At 38.0% G+C, this 19345-nt stretch overlaps 1 protein-coding gene across 1 annotated transcript in view; it reads left to right on the plus strand.

The window, feature by feature from the left end:
* Enah (ENAH actin regulator) overlaps window positions 1-18073 on the plus strand; it is a 131471-nt gene extending 113398 nt beyond the window's left edge. The window contains exons 9-16 of the mRNA XM_033762260.1: window positions 1-122; window positions 972-1117; window positions 1285-1342; window positions 2129-2177; window positions 5771-5837; window positions 11752-11830; window positions 14502-14559; window positions 15068-18073. Of these exons, the coding sequence (XP_033618151.1) occupies window positions 1-122; window positions 972-1117; window positions 1285-1342; window positions 2129-2177; window positions 5771-5837; window positions 11752-11830; window positions 14502-14559; window positions 15068-15105 (617 nt within the window). The 3' untranslated portion in view covers window positions 15106-18073. The remainder of the gene's footprint in view (window positions 123-971; window positions 1118-1284; window positions 1343-2128; window positions 2178-5770; window positions 5838-11751; window positions 11831-14501; window positions 14560-15067) is intronic.
* Window positions 18074-19345: the final 1272 nt, after the last annotated feature.

Consider the following 19345-nt stretch of genomic DNA (forward strand, 5'->3'; position numbering starts at 1 on the left):
CCCCTCCTGCCCCACCCCTCCCTGCAGCTGGATTTTTCTCTGGACCTGTGTCAGAAGACAATCGCCCTTTAACTGGACTTGCAGCTGCAATTGCAGGAGCAAAACTTAGGAAAGTGTCACGGGTAAATGCATTTCCAAACCACTGCCTTTTACATGTATGTCTTATTGTAAATATCTAAAATACTGGATTTATTAGTTTTAACTTTATGAACCTATGCTGTTAACCTTATTGATTAAAAACTCAAAATAATTAAAATATACCAGAAAGTTTCGAGAATCATATAAAAATTGTTGTGACTCTATCTACATTCACCAGCTAACATTTTACCAACACTTGCCTATTTTCTTTGTGCGTGTTTCCTTCTATACACACACAGTTCTTGTCTGAATGATTTGAGAGTATGTTATAAATACCATGTTCATCTCCCTAAATAACCTTTGGTATGTATAGTATTTTGTAAGAACAAGATCATTCACATACATGTCCACAGGGTAGTTATTAAAATTAGGAAATTTAACAGTGTTTTCAAATTTATTTTGAAATGTGTTCAGGTCTGCTTTCCAGTGTCTTTTATGGAAATTTTCTTTCATGGCCTTCTGTTGCGTTTAGTTGTAATGCCACATTATTATAGACTGTGACAGTTCTTCAATCTTTCATACACTGATATCTTTGAAGACTGTCAGTTATTTTTTAGATTTTTCTTTCAGTTTGGCATACCTGATTTTTTTCCTCATGATTCGATTCAGGTTGGGTGTTTGGGGAGCAGAATGACAGTTTGAGTACTTCTCAGTGTATCGTGCCAGGAGACGCCCAGTACTGTTTCACCCCATTACTGGTGGTGTGAGCATTGATAAAACTTTTGGTATATAAAATCAACACTATTTTTAAGGCTAAAAATATTTGCATATTTTAAATAATTAACATTGATACAACTAACGTAGGAAATTATCCTGTGTATCTTCTTGTTAAGATGGAGGATGCCTCTTTCACTAGTGGAGGGAATACCACTGCCTTGAACTCAGCCTCCTCCAAAGCTGACTCCAGTCGAGGGAATGGGCCCCTTCCACTAGGGGGCAGCGGCTTAATGGAAGAAATGAGTGCCCTGCTGGCCAGGAGGTGAGAAATCTCACTGTAGCAGACATTCCCATAATCCGGAGGGTTTTCTTAATTTTATTCTGAAGTTAGCTTAACTAGATACAGTTCTTCCTTCCCTCTTGGAGAAGGAGATTGTATACTAAGAGTTACATGATTTTTTAAAAAAGTCCAAATTGCCTTCTTTCTAGGAGAAGAATTGCTGAAAAGGGATCAACAATAGAAGCAGAACAAAAAGAGGACAAAAGTGTACGTGAGTAAAGCCAGCACCCACCTTAAGATGTGGGATACCAACACAGCCCATTCAGCCAATGACTATTTAGCTTGACCTTAATTAGTTCAGTTACACTTGCTTATTTTATTTAGGTATTTAAAATCCATTGTTGTTTCCCTGAAAATAAAACTGAACCAGAAAAATAATCAGTGTTGAAAAGTAAGAGTTCAAAAATGCCAGCCCCCATCACTTTGCCTTACCTGCTATTACAGAGTGGCCACCAAACAAAAGAATAGTGAGGTGTCCTTTGCATGACTCTGGCCATCACCACAGTAACAACCAGGGCTTATTTTCCGGGTAGGTCTTACTTTCGGGGAAACATGGTTATAAAATTATAGTGGCTTTCTTAGTAAAACAAGTTGATGATGTGGAGTCTTGGGAAAAGCACTGAAGATCAAGCTTGTGGAGTTAATTCCATTCTTAAATCCCCTTGAAATGAGTGAGCACCATCTTCTGGGAAGGTTTCTGTATCCCTTAGTGTGAAACATTCATGCCATCCTCCCCAATCCAGCTGGGCAAACTGCTCCGTCTGTTCCATGTGTAACTATTCTGTCTCTTGTGCCTTCCTAGCAGTAGCTAGCAAAGGTCCTCGAAGAGAACATATCAGGCTAGGCACTCTGGGGATTGGAGGGGAATGCTGGGAAGAGGAGCAAGAAGTGTAATCCAAGGGAAGGAAGGGAGAGGCACCCACGCTCAGTGTACTCATGGCAGGTGCCCGGTGTGGGGAGGGGGTTGCTGATGCATGTGTTTCTGTACATTAGGAAGATGCTGAGCCGGTAGCTTCAAAGGCCTCTTCAACAAGTACACCTGGTAAGTTCAGGAGAAATGTTTTAATCTCTGTCAGCTTTCCTAAATGGTAATATTCTCCAATTAAAAATTTTCCCTTTCCCATATTGAGACTAACTGCTTGGTCTCTAAAATGTTAAAGTTCTTTTTCACACATGAATACATTGACCTTTTTCTTCTGCCTTTTGTGATCTCAGAAGCTGCTATTGCTTTGTCCCTGATATTGTGAGATCTGTTAAAACACGAACTTTTTCTCTCAACTTTTGAACAACCATAATTTTCACACTTATAAAATCTAGTGTATTATTGTCATTTATTTAATAGTTCTTAAAAGTAAAAATTAAGTGAGCATGTTAGCTAGCACTGTATTGTATTTCAAAACATTCTCAAATTGAGGTGGTTGTCATTTTAACCATTTGTGTGATGTTGATAATCAAGGAAATAAAGCTTCTGATTTATAAGCTAAAAAGAATCTCTTAAAAGCTTTTGGGAAACATTAACAAAACACATACATGTTCCCGACCGAAGGCTGTCAGAGAGCAGTACATCCAAGATGGGACCTGAGGCTGCTTGAAGTGTGGCTGGCTAGAGATTGCAAACCAGGCTCTTTACTTCTTTGCTTATTTTGGAATGAAGTGACATAAATCAATTCAGTGAGTTACTATTTAGAATGGTCCACAAGAAGTCAGTATAGAGAACTGTCTGTAGTAATTATTACATATTTTAATTTAGAGACCACCAGCCACCTGTGAAACGGCTTCTTTCCTTTTTTAAATTTTTTTAAATAAGCTTTTGTTTTTGTTTTGTTTGTTTGTTTTTTGGTACCGGGGATCAAACTCAGGTCCTTGAGTTTTCAAGGCAGGCGGCAGAACCACTGAGCCAAATCCCCGGCCCCTGTTTTTGTGATTGTAATGCATCCCCACACACAATCCCTCAGTCTGATGGGTTTGTTGAACAGCAACCATTCAGTAGTCTGACTGCTTATATTATAATTATATTGTGACTTTATAAACTAACTTTGTCAGTCTATTTTGTTTTTGTCTTAAATAGGATTCTTACAAAACTAATTATATGTACTGTCATTAAGACTGTAGATACTTCAGAACTGAACCAAACTGTAGTGTCACTGAATCATTAAAATATGATAAGAGTAGCTCATTCTCTTCCCAGAGAGAGAATTCATTGGATACAGATCTGCTCATGATTCTCTGAAGGTTTGCCACAGACTCCAAATCCATATCCCCTTAATTCAAATATGAAAAACTAAGCCTTGTGTTTTGTGTGTGTGTGCCATGTATAAAATGAAGAATTCATTCAGAAGGGCATGTGGCTGTTTTTATTTGTTTCAGTTTTTTTAACTAACATTGTATCAGGCATTTGATAGGCCAAAAGGAAGTGAGGTCTTGAGCAGAAAACTCATAGTACAGTTGAGGCATGATAAAGGAAAGTTAATCACCTATGACCAGATGTTGGATGCTGGTGTGCCAGTGTGTTTGTTGCTTTTTTCTTATTGCTGAGACAAAATACCCAAACCCAAAGTTAAAGGGTAAAAGATTTATTTGGCTTATGGTTCATAGAGTTTTCAGTCCTTAATTGGCTGCCTTCAAGACAGGGTGGCAGAGGAGCAACAGTTCATGGCAGAGGTAGCAGCAAAAGCAACAAGAGAAGGGTGTCACAGAGGAAAAACAGTTAGTGGTACACACAAGGTAACAAAGGCAAGAAGGGACTTTTTTTGAGTGGGGGGCATTACAAGGGATCAAACTCTGGGTCCTTGCGCCTGCAAGGCAGGCGGCAGAACCACTGAGCTAAATCCCCGGTCCAACAAGGGACTTTTAACAGTGCCTTTCTGCTTCTTACCTTATTTAGACTACTGGGATTAGGGTAGTGCCAAACCAATCACTCACATGTAGTGGTTTAGTAATTACATGTTCTTAATCTCAGCATCACACACTCTAGTTTCTCTAGATTCACCCATGTGCAACTGAGTGAGGCTTTAGGGGGATATCTAGACCCAAACTGTAACAGCCAGAGAGGGACGAGAGCGTGCTGAGTCACTTGGGCCATCTTTGTGGGAAAGGGTGACATGTTACTGCACATTGGAAGTAGAGCGTTGGGTATGACTACCATCAGGAACAGAGAGATGCTTGAGGAAAGCAGGAAGAGACTGGGAAGTGGTAAATAGATGCAATCTAGAGGGAAGAGTTTTCTTTGGAGTGTGTTGGAAAAATAAATTGAAAAGGTGAATTAGAAACAAAAAATGTTTGAGAGCCCTTCATGATAAAGATCAGTTAAGGCTTTACAGTGCAAGTGCCAAGTTAACATCAGCTAAAATTGCTGGCGGCACAGAAAGATAGCACTTGTGAGCACGGTGACATGGAATCAGGGAGGACTGACTTAGTGAAATCAGTGAGGAAGGTCATAGTGCAGGGAACCAGTGTGTTACCAGAGAGCCTTTGCAGGGAATCAGCCTCGAGGCCTTTCCTCCTGAGGCACCCCACCCTTGCCCAAGATGTTCTCATACCTTGGCCCTACAGAGCAGGTAGCTCTATCCCTCCTCCTAAGGCACAATGGTCTCGGCCCTCTGCTCTTTTAAGAGTGAAAAGTATTCACCTCTGTCTAAATGACAGATGACCTCAGCCACCATTAGGTAGCACTCACTACATCTGGTCCTCTGGAATTACACCTTATCTTTCCACTTGCCTCTTTGGTGCAATATCCTGATGACTGTTCTCTCTGCCTAATTTTGTTCAGGACTTCCCTCTTCACCTGCCTGGCTGGTGTGTTGGATGTGTTACTGATTTTGCCCATCAGGACACGGTGTGATTATTTAGTGGTCCCCAGCCAAATTTGGAACTTGGCACCATTGTGGTGTCAATGAGAGAGTACAAAAAAAAGGATAAAAATGTTTAATGAAAAAAAGAATTTCATGAGTGATAAGGAGTCAAGCAAAATTAGTGGCAACTTTGAAGGTTCACAACTGGATGTTGACTTGAAGCAGAAATGTAGAAACAAAGTGGCGTTTCAAGGGGGAATTTGAATTTAATTTTACATGTGCATATTTGGAGGAGACTTTAAAGCCCATTGAGGGGCTCCATCAAAACTCAGTGCAGCTTCTTAGTCAAAACTATGTGATAATATCACGACTCATCTCACTTAATCTTCATGTGGCCCAAAAAGTTTTCCTCCCAGACAAGATTTCATTCCATTGTTCATTTAGGCCAGTGACACACCAGCCAAGTCATCCAAAGTACAAAAACAATGCAAAAAAGGCACAGTATGCTGGCCAGTGGGTTACTGCAGAATCCTTTGTAAGAATTTGGAGAGAACATACTTATTTAGTTGGAATGGTCTGCAAGTCCCAAAAGTTATCTAAGGGCTTTTAAAAGAAAACTTATTAATTTCCTTTTCAATTTCTTAAAGGTCTGAAATTGTGCAAATTAGAATTTTAGTGTTTAAAATTTAAATTAAAAATGTTCTATTTATCTGTATTACTACAATATAAACCAGTATAATGGTATTTTGGTGTTTTGCTGGGGCCTATAGTATGTTGTTGTTTGTTTTATGGCACCTCAGGACACAATAGGGATATTTAATGCATTTGTTCTTTGCTTTTGAAGAACCAACCAGAAAGCCTTGGGAGAGAGCAAATGCAGTGAATGGCAGCAAGTCCCCTGTCATCTCCAGGTACCAGTGTTTTTGTTTTTGTTTTGTTTTAAAGTTTTATACAACATGTATCTAAAAAGGAAAATACCCAGTTGTAGATTATAAACTGTGCAAAGGAGCTCATGAAACACCTATAATCCCCCTACTACTGGACAGTCTGCTGAGCCCATTGTGATTTTACTAGTGATGTCTGATAAATTCATCCTATATTTGTTAGATTGTCTGAAATTTTAAGGCAGCTTTATACCTCCCAATATTTTGAAATACTCCTAACTAGAGAAGAGATTAAAGAATAATACAGGAAATACGCTGGGCTGACCAGTTGTTAATAGTTGCCACATTTGTCTTACTATGTATATATCAAGACATTTTTTTCTTCTTCTGAATAGTCTGGAAGTGGTTTTCAAACAAATGTTGCTTCACCCTAAATATTGTAGCATTTTTCCAAAAAATGGGGACATCTCCTACATACCAGATATATATTCACATTTCCCCATTTGTCTGAATGACAGAAATTTTATATTTTAAACTGAAAGTCAGCTGGAGAAAAAAGGCTGTAATCTTATAAGAAAGCAAAATAAAACTTAAAAGCTTGAATTTGCTCTCAGTTGAAACTTCTGATAATAATCAAGCAGGCTGGGACATTGGCACAGTCAGACAGGTGTACTTCATGATGATTGGCTGAGTTTATGCCGCAGGTCTTAGTCATGGGTAGAACTTTTTCCTGGTTTATGAAACAGTTTAAAAAAGCTTATATTTTCCCAAGGGAAGAAAATGGTACACATTTAAAGACTAAAAGGGGTTTCTGCCCTGTTTTTTGTTTGTTTTATTTTTGAGAAACCTGCCTTAATGTTGGCCTCGCAAAAAGAAAGCTCAAGTCTTAATATAGAAACCTAATTTTTTAAAAAGAGCAAAAATAGACTTCATATTGTCACAGACCTGTTCTATGTGAGCCTAAGTTTACACTTGGATTTGGCTTTTGTGTGTTTTTTTCTGCAAGCAGTAAAGAAGATTTGATGACACAGTTAAGATCTTTAAAGAAGGCAGGCTTTTTAGATGGGGCTCGGTGGGGATGAGACAGTCTCGCTATGTAGCTTAAGCTGGCCTTAAACTCACTATGTAGTCTGAGCTGGCCTCGAATTTATGGCAATCCTCCTGCCTCAGGCTCTTCAGTGCTAAGACTACAGGTATATGCCACCATACCTGACCTTTTAGAATGTATTAAAGCTTTCAGTTTCTAAGTGACTATAAGATGATCATATTTGACTTCAGGAGAAAATGAAGGGAATTGTTTTTGGTGAACGTCACCTTTCAGTAGAGCACAAAAATTGCTCCTTATTTTTCTCATACACCTAACTGAGGGGACCTTCTAACACTTTGCTAATAGTTAACAGATTTTCCTCAGTAGTACATTAGGAAGCCTCATTTGTCAAGTACTATATACAGCAACAGAAATGTGATGTGCCATTTGCCCTTTGATTATGTAAGTTATAATGGGAGGTTCTTTCTGCCCTGATTTCATTGGAAGGAACTTTAACCTTGCCACAGGCTAGGGCTGCATTGATGCTTCAGAAAGGGACATGGGAGAGTTCTCTGAATGGAGTTTGTCACATGATTTATTGGTCTCATTTAGTAAAATAATAGTGTTCTTTGAAAGATTTTTTTTAGACTTCTAAAGGAAGTTTAATAAGTGCCTTAACGGTCACCATTTTGAAAATATTTTTATGTAGATTCATTGAATCTTTGTAATCATGTTCTAACTCTGTTAGATGTTTTCCCTCACCTTTCCCAAAATAGAACTTCTGAAACACTTATTTCTGACCATTCGTACACCTTTTATTGATTTGATCCAACCACCAATATGTGTCATAAAGTTTCGTTACGTATGCATTGAAAAAAATACTACAGTTTTAAACTATAAAACATTTTTGAAATGTTTAAACAACTCTTAAGTATCTCCCCTGTTTTTTGGGGAAGCAAGTGCGTTGCTTACCTTATGTTCTTATTAAGTGCACTTCATCTTGCCCTGTAGTCTTGGCACCATTTCTTAGACTGTCCATGTCAGAATTATGTTGGTGTTGAGGTGAGCTGATGCTCTGTGGCATCTACAGGATACTGCATTCTGCTGTATTAAGTAGGATGGAAGGAAAGGAAAAGCAAGAATGTTGTAAAAATGCTCTGAATCTTGACTGGAATGTAACACGGAAAAGTTTGTGAGTTCTTCCTATAATTTTTATTAAGTGCTTGTAGATACTGTATTCATGATGGGAAAAACAGTGTTCTTTTCATGCCTGAGGGTAATCTTCAAGCTACAGTGATTTTGAGTCTGTTGCCTTGTAGTCACAGTAATAGAAACGTGTATTTGACACTCTTGGTGGGTTTTACTGTGCCAGTAGCCTACAGGGGTAAGTTATATAATGACCTTTTTAAAATTCTGTGTAATTTTCAGGTAAACAGTATATTCATATAACTAAAATTAGCTTCAAAATTTTTTCTCTTTATTGGAGAAATGGTTAATGGAGTGGAATCCTTTAATTTTTGTTTTGTTTGCTCTAACTGGAAACCTGTGAAACAGTAAATAACACCATTAGAATTATTTTAAAGTTCTATTGTATTCCCCTTTAAATGGTCTTTCCCCTTCATAGACGGGATTCTTCAAGGAAAAATCAGATTGTTTTTGACAACAGGTCCTATGATTCATTACACAGGTATCACCCTGCTGTGGCTTTATGACTTGAGACTCTAATAACATGTTCAGGACAGGGCTGAGCTTTTCTACCTGGACTGGTAATCACCACAAGGGAGCTGGTTAATAGGTTGAGTCTTTCATTTTTAGCTTTATCTTTGACATTTAAATAAAAACAAAAACCTACCATCGCATTATAGTTGGATTAGGATCCATACATGTAGTAAATATCAGAAATAATAGGATGGAATCCAGAGTTCTGTGCATTGTCTAGGGTTGTTCATAGCTTTGGTATTTTCCTTTAAAGGTTGTTTTTCTTCATGGTTCTGAGACAAAGCCTTTAAAAAGTGTGATAGAAGATCTGGTGCTTGCTGTTACTGGAACACAAGAAAATCTCATAGCCACATTTGGATATTTGAAGAAAATCTGTTTCCTAGATACATTGTAGTAGATTCAGTACCTTTAACAACCTCATTGTGTCTTTAGCGGTTGTTTATAGGATAAGTCCTATAGTACCATTTTTAATTAAGAAAACAGGATGAGAGTCATTGGTACAGTGGTACAGTGTGCGTAGCATGCTTACAGCCTTGGGTTCTACCCCAGCACACCATCCCTCCCCACTGAAAGTATAGATCATCTATTCCCCTCTCTTAATTAAAAAAAAAAAAAATCCTTCAAGTGCTTTTCAACTGTTTATAGAATTAATTTGACAGAATAGGAATTTTGGCAGTGTACCACAGTTTTATAGCAGGGTACCTATAGGCCACCCTTCTACTCATGAAGGAGTAAAATTCTCTGGGAAACCAACATATTTTGTTATTGATTATGTAGAAAGCCCATAGTTTTAAAATAACTGAAATATAGCCATGGTCTCATATATGCATCTATTTTGTGAAATACACATCAAGTCTACTGATCATTTGAATTCAGTAGTGCCACTGAGTAGGTAGGTGTTCTGTCATGAGACTCTGGTCAGATGTGTTCAGGTTATTTTCATGCTACTGGTTACCAGAATGCTTGATAAGTTTCTTTTGTTAACCAGTTAAATCTCCATAAAATGTTAATATTGCAGTCATGAATGGTTTCTACTTTCTTTGGGGTAGATTGTTGTGAACAAAAGATTTAAGAAACCTTGCTAGAACAAAGAGATCTTCTCAGTTACCTTCTTGCTTTTGCACTTAGTGTCCCCAGGGTAATGTTGAAAACTTCCTTTTAAAAAAGTGGTGATTACTTCTTTCCTTCAGTATGAAAAGTTCCCCCCTTGAGTCAATTCTCACGGTGGTGGTGGTGGTGGTGATGGTGGTGGTGGTGGTGGTGGTGATGGATTGCATGTTAGCATGAATTAAGTTTTTTAAATTTTGCATGTCTCTGGAGTTATTAATTATATAACAGTTTTTAATTACTTATTAAATATGGATATATATTCAGAACATATGGCACAGTTAAGTAGCAGATTATAGCTGATTATAGCATGAATTTCAGAGTTATTTATTATATAGCATAGGAAAAAATAACTAGTTACTTACACCATTTAAATGTGAAAAAGTAAAAGAAAGCAGAGTAATTAAAATTCAGTTTTGGAGAGCAAGCATAGACATGAGTATGTGAAATCACAGTGTGGACCTGCAGAACTGCTGGGCCCTCAGCTGCGTGTGCATGTCCTCACTCAGAAGGCTCCCCAGAAACCTCCCCTCCCCTTTAGTGCCCTGCTCAGTACTTACATCAATGATTTCTGAAAGTTAGTATCTTCTTTAGTTCATATAAGCATATACCTAATAAAATAAAACTGGTTGGCTTGCTTTATAATAATCTTAAGCAACAACATTTCATTGTTAAAGCAGATTGGCTCAGTATTTTATCTTCATGAGTGATGCCTGTGGGTTTAAAGTATTACATGTCTTAGGGATTATGAAATTAAAACTTTTGAAAAGTTCTACACATTGGGCCTTGACTTGGATTTCTGACATTGCTACACTGCAAAGTTGAAAGTATGTTATCTGACTAGCAGTTTAAAATTATATTGATTAGTAGCCCTTAAAGAGTGGCTACTTAGTATACTAAGCTAGAGAATAGAAGAACCCAATTAACTGTAGGTTTTCCACTGAGGATTTTCTTTTATTGCAAGAACTGAAGAAGAAGCCATTACTAGTTTATTTGGTTTGAAGTATTCCTTTAAAATCCGCCAAATCCTAGATGAGTGTGGTGGCGCACGCCTGGAATCCCTGCTCACGGGAGCCTGAGACGGAAGTATCGCTGTGATTCTGAGACCAGCCTGGGCTACATAGTGAGCCCATGTCAAAATAAAACCAAAAACCCATCATAAAATATGCCTAATCCTTCGGCCAGGTATGATAGTCCACACCTGTTACCCCAGCGCTTGGGAGACTGAAAGAGGAGGAGCTGGAGTTAAGAGCCAGTCTGGGCTACAGAGCCAGGACCCTGTCTCAAAATAAAAACTTAATCCCAACACATTTTGTTCTGTAAAAATTTTGATACAAGTTCAACCACTGGAGTATAATAATAATTGATAATCTGCTTTTGTCTGCATTTCCTTTTTTTTATATACTTGATCTTAGCCAAAAGGCTGAGAAGCAATTTTTTTTTTTTTTTAAGCAAAGCAAATTTATGGAGCAGTGAGCCTGAAGCACGCCATTCACACAATATTTCCATGAAACCTTCATAGTGAAATAGCCAATTAGATATGAGTATAGTTCTGCTTAATAATCATTTTTCAACATTCTCGGTTATTTTAATGTTTGGCATAGAATAAAATATATACAGAGAAATTGTGTTTAGTAAAATATTTTCTTCTGATATGTGGAAATTTGTAAACTGATTCGTGTTAGACAAAAATATCCCAATCTTTATACTTTCCTTTCTGTGATTTGCTGGGTGTTTGATAGACAATGTAAAACTTCAAAAAAAAGGAGAAAACAAGGTTGTGTTATTTGGGTGTCAGAAGTGTCCACTGGCCTCTTTGCCACAGTCATGGTCACCGGCCTCAGGCCCAAAGCCATGCCATCTTCGCCTCTTAGCCAAAGAAGTCTCGCCACCTTGTCACCATTTCTAGTTTCTCTATAAATAACTTAAAATAATGAGATAAGTAAAAAATACTTTGTTTTCTGTTCCAATCAATCTAACAGCTATGGGAGTTACTTAAGTCTGGAGTTGGGTTGGTAAGTTTATAACTATGAACTCATTAGATACCGTAAGTATCATTTACCTATCCTGCAATTTTCATTCGTACAGACCAAAATCTACACCCTCGTCACAGCCCAGTGCCAATGGCGTCCAGGCAGAAGGACTTGACTACGACAGGCTGAAGCAGGTGGGCGTGCGGTGCAGCTTCCCTACATCTTAGACACTGCTCTTTTAAAAGTGCCTCGTGCATCTTGAACGTACTTTAAAAGACCATTGACTTAGCCAGGGATGGTGTTACACACTGGTCATCCCAGCACTCTGGGAGGCTGAGGCAAGAAGTTTGCAAATTCAAGTCTAGCCTGCGAGACTTGACAATTTTAGCAAGATCCTGTCACTGAACAACAAAGGAATAGGGATGTAGTTCTGTGAGAAGGCCCTGGGTTCAAGCCTCAAAACTTAAAAAAAAAAAAAAAGCCCACGGTAAAAATATTTTTATATAAGTTAAGCAGTGGCATGCATACTGTGTTACTCTTTTCAAGTCTTCATTTCTGCCCAGTGAGTTCACACCAAGGTCCAGCTGGGTGGAAAGTGGAGTGTGGCATCTTGTACAAGTGCATAGTCTGCCCTTGCAGAAAAACAGCAGCTTTCACTTTTTTCTAACTGTATTGGCAGAATGGATTTAACAAATCTGATTTTGGTACAAATGAGAGGGATTGAGCACCTCATATACTTCTGGTTTCCAAGAAGGAGTGTAGAAAAACAGATCAAAAGCTTTGGCTTCAGAAATTTCACTTCAAGAAACTTATGTAAATAAAATTTATGTAAAATATTGTAAAAGCATACAAATATAAAGTGAGGGAAAGGGCCAGGGATTTAGTTCAGTGATTTTGCCACCTGCCTTGCAAGCACAAGGTCCCGAATTTGATTCCCGTTACCAAAAAAAAAAAAAAAAACTCTTCCCAAAGCAAGGGATATAGGTTCTGCAGCCCCTAAGAAATTATAATGCGGTATTTTAACAGTGACTGGTGAGCACTTGCCCATGTTAGGTGAAACAAGTAATGAAATTGAGTGCGTGCAGTTGTCTCAGTTTCATAGAATAAAAAGATACTGTTCACATTTTGATTATATGTGCATTATATTTGATATATAAATAAGGAATAGTTGATAAGGTTGCAAGTTTTTTTAATCGTATTTCTACAAGCAGTGATGTAATTTTTTTAAGTAAACCTAATTTTTATACAGTAAAGCTATTTGAAAAATTAAGTTATATAATTTATAAGGAAGTATGTGGTTATTGATAATTAATTCTTTTTGCTACTGGGGATCTAACTCGGGACCTCATACGTGCAAGGCAGGTGGCGGCACCGCTGAGCTAAATCCCCAACCCATTAACTCTTCTTTTACATGTACTAATGACGGCTTTCTTTTCTTGAGAACACTTTTGTTTTTGTTTTTTTGAGATAGGGTTTACTATGTAGCCCCGGGTGGTGTCAAATTCACAGCAGTCCTTCTGCCTCAGCCTCCCAAATTCTGGGATTGTAGGTGTACGCCTCCACACCAGCCTTGAGCAAAACACACTTTAAAACAGAAAATCACACACATTTGTACATATGGTAACTGATTAATGGGGATAGGAAAAGGAATAGATTTGGTTTTGGGGTGTTTTGGGGTATTTTTGGTACTGTGAATCGAAATCTGGACCTTGCGCTTGCAAAGCAGGTGGCTGCACCATTGAGTTAAATCCCCAGCCCCTGGATTTGGCTTTTGGAATGATTGAAAGATTAGCCTGAGTAAGTGCATCTGTTAATCCACACAGTAACTTACCTGTCTCAATTTCTTCACTGGTAAATGGAGGAATTTGGCAAGTTGATAGTTGCCACCTCACTTTCTACGTGAAAAGTTTTTCTTTTCACCTCCACAGAGCAATTGAATTAAGCTGCACAATATTACAGAAAGGCACACAATTTAAACCTAATTCTTCCAAAGTTGGCTGTGGTTTTTAACCCTTAAAATTGTATGCCTCAGGCTGAGTACCTACTTGGCAAGCACAAGACACCTGCGTTCATCCTGAGCGCCGCAGAGAAGAAGAATGATCACTTTGTAATGGCCCTCACACCCCCGAATGCACCCTCCCTGGAGGAGGCCCACAGTGATACTGTTCAGTGGAAATATAATATGGGTCACATCTGTATTTTAACTTCTGCAGTAGTTTAAAACACCACGCAGGTGAAATCAATTTTGATAAAATCACGTCAGTATGAAGCCAGCACTTTGAAATTGTAATGAGTTATTTTATTTATTTCCCTCATGCTGTCTTTGCAGTCTGCACAGCACACCTTGTTTTGGAGCAGCCACTGTCAGGTGCTCCCACCCCTCCGCTCTGTCTCAGCCCCTGGGGAGCCCCGAGGCCTACAGGGAACCTCCACTCCTTGAGATGTGGTTTGGCAGCCGCAGTAGCTCCTACGAAACCCCATACCTCAAGCCAGGGGGCACATTTGCCAGAGCCACTTGTCCAGCAGCATCTTCCTCCTAGATGTGTCCCCCACCCATCAACTCTGAGCTGCTGCCAGAAGACAGGTTAAGAACAGAGCTGCTCCCTTTCCTAGAAACTCTGAATCATACCATTCCCTGGACAGCAGAATAATTAATTACTGTAGTTTTAGAAAGTGTTCTGTTTCTTATTTCGCTAGGGTAGAATAAGCAAAGATTAGGAAGAGAGAAATATTAAACCAAGCCCAGTCTTCTAAGAAATAGAATTAGAACCCTGGAAGCCAATAGTGTTCATGTTTTACAGCATTGTTAGAATTCTATCAGAGTGAGGAACTTTTGTTTCCTGATGTTTTTCTGTGATATTTTAGGACATTTTAGATGAAATGAGAAAAGAATTGACAAAACTAAAGGAAGAGCTCATTGATGGTAAGTGTCTGAGCGAATTTCCTACCCTTTTAAAATACTGGTGTGAGCTGCCATTTTTAAGAAAATGTAGACAAAGAGATACTGTTTTACTTGACAGCAATTACTTTTTCACATTATCCTGCCCTTGGTTTGACTTAGGAGGTCAGAGAGGAGTTCTCCCTTATTAATGGAAATCCTTTGTAAAAATAGGGATGAACAAGTTATTAGATGGCAAACGAGGTTTTCCTTTCAGTCATCTCTACTCATCCATCTCTCAGGAGGCCCCTTGTTTTTGAGCCTCTAAGCACCAGTGTTCTCTTTTTGTGTGCAAAGGGAGAAAACAGCAAATATAAACACATATAAGGATTAGTATCATCTTTGTATTATTAAAACAGACGTACACATAGAAAGATGTAAAATCTTTGTCTCTTTTTATTTCTGTGAATTTTAACACAGTCCCTATGATTGCTTAAAAATGAGTCACATATCTATATCACTATATTTACTTTCAATACTTTTTTCTTTCCAGCAATTAGGCAGGAACTGAGCAAGTCAAATACTGCATAGAAAAGCAAAAGGAGAGAGAGAGAGAGAACTTTAATCTAGACAGGAGAAAAATCCTACAAACAGTAACCTTTAGCAGCAATCCCATATGATTCTGTGACTGTGAGAAGAAAATGGAGACAAGCAGTCAAAAGGAGGGAACCCGCGCCCTCGGAAAGCCTCAGACATTGTGATTCTGTGATCGCCATCCCTCCCCGCTGGCTACTTTTCTCTGACCTTTTCCCACAGAATGGATGAATGGTGGACAAGTTCCTCTAACAGTTGCACAGAAAATACGAAGCCCGTCTGTTAGACAAGAACACCTTGCATTGAAATATTTTCATGTTGAGCCACACATTTTATACAGCCCAATGCTAAAATATGGAGAAAGGCTTATGGAGTTCTTTTTCAGAGAGTAGTGATGAAGAAGTTAGCAAATTCTGCTGTTGTAAATGTTTCTCTCAGGTCTGTCTTCCTATCATATTTGATATTCCATGATTAATTGAGATCAGCCTGTGTATAGGTTAAGATCATAAAATGTGGAACACGTGGAATGGTATATGCTTTCAAATAATGACATTCGTAAGAAAGTGTCCTGAAAAGGATTGGTCCAGCTTAAGGAATTTTAGAATGATAGGAAGTCTCTCAAGTTAGCCTTCATGCAATTTTGTAGTTTAAAACATAAAATTTGTCCAGAATTTAAAGATTTAGATGCCTTCCTAAATTGTTACAATGCTTTACCAAATCTATGACTTCTACATAACACAACCAGTGGTCAAATGTAAAACAATAATATTGTAGATTTACTGTAGGTTTTCAGCCTTTTTTAGATTTATGCATGTGGGCATTTTTATAATCTAACTACAGTCACCACAAGGTTAGCTTTTTTAATTGCAGACGGTAATGCATGTCACACTAATATGTAGTGGCTTTTTCGAGGCCTAGTCCCAGGGAAATCATTTTGTAGAGTATAGGGGAGTGGGAGGAAGGGAAGGAATAACTTTTTATTTAAAGTTAATTTCTGCACTTTTTTCTCAATTACCTGCATGAATTGTAATGAGGACTATTTTGTGACTTTAATTGGTACATATGTTAACAAAACCAAGTACTTATCTACTACATCATGTCTTTAGCTATTTGTATTCTAACCAGTAACTCCAACAGTCTGAAACGTGAATCTGAGCTTCATGTGAATCGTATCTCACTGTGGCACTCAGGTGTCACCATCACTGACAGTGACACAGATATTCAGACACACAGTCTGGCACGAGGGTGCTTTTGGATTTTATGTTGAAATACAAGAAATGATGATGATGACAGCAATTAAAGTCACAGAAATCATTGGGTGAAGGGAATCCAAGGGGAGGAGTCTGCAATTTCAATAAACGAAGCCAGGCATAAGTACTCTGTCACCGCCCTGTGCTGTGTGGGTGGGTGTGCACAAGTGCACGTGCTGTGTGCATGATACACTCCCTCTTCTCTAAAACCAGTAAGATTTAAAAAGGGGAGAAGTCCTTTATGTTGCAAAGATAATTTTTTAGAAAATTTTAGGAAATCAGATTCTTCAGGCTCTCCATCTTGATTTATGCTTGAGTTGTTATGTGCCATATTTGCTTTGAAATTTTCGATTATTGGAACTTTTACTAAAATTTTGGTGAAATAACTCACTGTCATCTGCTTTCTAGATTTTATAAGTCCCAGGCCTGAAACAGAGCTTGTTGATAGCATTATTTTCTAAATGACGCCCCTGTGCAGTCATTTCCACTACAGAAAAGTTTGGGTGAGAGGATTTTCTTCCCTGTTAAGATAGTTTGTTTCTGTGGAAACTTTGTGATGGGTGAGCTGTCGTAACGCGAGGTGCAGCTCTTCTTTCTGTCAAGTGCTCACTGTCATGCAGTTGTAGTAAAGGCTTTACACATGCAGCAAGCTTATAAATTACTGTTCTCTAAAAGAAACGGGGCATCTTCATCTCTATTACTGTACTTGGGGTCATGTAGACACTCCAACAATATAAGCATTCATGCCCTCTATAAATCTGGCCAGAAATTCACCTTAGATTTTCTTGGGTAAATTAAGTAGTCTACAGTAAGTAGAGTACTGGGTACAGGCGATCCAAAGTGAGATAAAAAGCTAAAATAAAATGCTAAATCTTAAAAAGAAGCTGGTTTATGCACTGAACATTTGTGCCTTGGTCTAACATTAACATGAATTCTGTGTGAAATCACAAAACCAGTGTTGAGTTATGTTCCATTGTCCATCGTTCTACATCCTACCAGGCGCCCAGTGTGTTCCTTCCAGGAAGTTTGATGGAATTACTCTGCACATTTGCTGTGTTGCCGATATACATGACAGTCACGTCATGTTTAGAGATTTCAGTGATGAAAATGAGAAACAGATGATGCTTAAGTTATTTTCCTATCAAACTGTGTTCCTCGGAACTACATTATTCTGATGGCTTTGTGCTATTGTACTTGAATGTCTTCAGCTGAGTACAGTTTCGGGGATCCCTTCTAGTTACAGGAAGGTACTGCTGTCCTCATCACTGTGATCTGACCTGTGACACATCTGTACTATACACTCTGTAAACGGCTAACAAGTCAGCTGCAAACTGAATGTACAAATCCTAGTGCTGGTGCTGAAATCTCTTCAGAACAGTCATCATGATTTAAAAGTTTGCTTAAAAATTTGCGAGCATCAAGTGTCAGAACTGAAGATGAAACACTAACGAATGTTGACTTTTCATGCTTTAGGTATATTTTCCTTTGTAGATTTTTCAGTTTTCTGCTATTTTTACCGTAACTGTTACATTTAAATTTCCTACATGCTAACTTCGTTTGTGCGATTGAAATAAAATCACAGTATATACATGTTGCTTGTTTGTGAAACTGATACAATCTGACACAATTTGTTCTAAAATAAGTTATATTGTAGGTAAAGAAAAGAAAACCAAGGTTTAAGTACTTAAAGTTTGCATACAACATTACTATTTAAAGATTTATTAAAAGTTAGGAATACTAACTAATGTACACAGAGAATAATATACCAGCTGCTTGTTTGAAGTAACTGTAAGGGGTTCCCTAACTGAAGTTCCTTAACTAAATTTTCATAATTTCTAACACCCGAACTTACACAGGTTTTTAAGAGTCAAGATAGGTGTAAATGTTTATTTTACTCCATATTTGTTCTGTGACATTTCAGATACTTCATTTATGCAGTTAAATTTTCTTCGAATAGTTTGCAGTGTAAAGAACTTGTAATTACAGGACATTATCAAGTAGTTCTAAATATAAAATCTACATAATATTTATACGTCATGCTGAGTTCTTAGAACCAATTCTACATAACGAACAGCAGAACTTTAATTTAGAGTTCCACTTAAAAATTCTAAGGCCTTCATTGGAATTTCAGCAGCTCCCTTGTTTTCACCAGACCCCAGCTTTCCTCTCTTACCTTCCATTACCTTCTCCTGTACTGTGGACTTTGTTTTTCCTACCCGGTCATTCACATTTGCAGACATTGTGGAACATAAGGTTTTAAAAAAAATATCACCTGAGGGCCAGGGATTTAGCTCAGTGGCACCCGTGCCTGCCTGGCAAGCACAAGGTCCTGAGTTTGATCCCTGATCCCCCAACAAAAAAAAACAGCCGATTTTTCTCCTGCTCAGATTTGTGCTTCTCTTCATGTATCTATCGGAACATTTGTTATAAACTAAAATTGTTTCCCATTCAAAAATGGGTTCGTTATGGCTCAGTGGCAGGGTTCAATCCTCACTACTAAAAAATAAAAAGAACAGATGCTAACCTTTTAAATTTTTCCTAGCCACAAATTTTATGTCTTAAGTTGTATGTATACTTTCAGTGCCACTGGAGAATGACTCTTAGAAAGTGTGAGTGCTTTTCCTCTGTAGCCATCATACTTTGTAGCACCATTACTCCTTAAATTCTATTGATTATTAGCATAAAAAATGAAACTAGATAAAGCAAAGTAGGAGGAATGCTGTAGAGCTCCTGATTCCTTTTAGCTGTAGTAAAATTCTTTCCTAAATACAGACTTGGAATTCACTTCTACTGTAAGCCTCTTTTTTTTTTTTTTTTTTTTTTTTTTTTTTTGGGTTTTTTTTTTTTTTTTTTGGAGAGCCTCCGAACCGCTGAGCTAAATCCCCGGCCCTAAGCCTGTTTCTTGTAGAAGGTTCCTTTTGAGTTTTTAATAAGAAGGTGAATTAGTATCTGTATCTCCCTGAAGTTCTAAGAAAATGAAAAAGGAT

The sequence above is a fragment of the Fukomys damarensis genome, unplaced genomic scaffold, assembly GCF_012274545.1.
Source record: "Fukomys damarensis isolate Sample0158 unplaced genomic scaffold, DMR_v1.0_HiC HiC_scaffold_11, whole genome shotgun sequence".
Classification (NCBI taxonomy): Eukaryota; Metazoa; Chordata; class Mammalia; order Rodentia; family Bathyergidae; genus Fukomys; species Fukomys damarensis.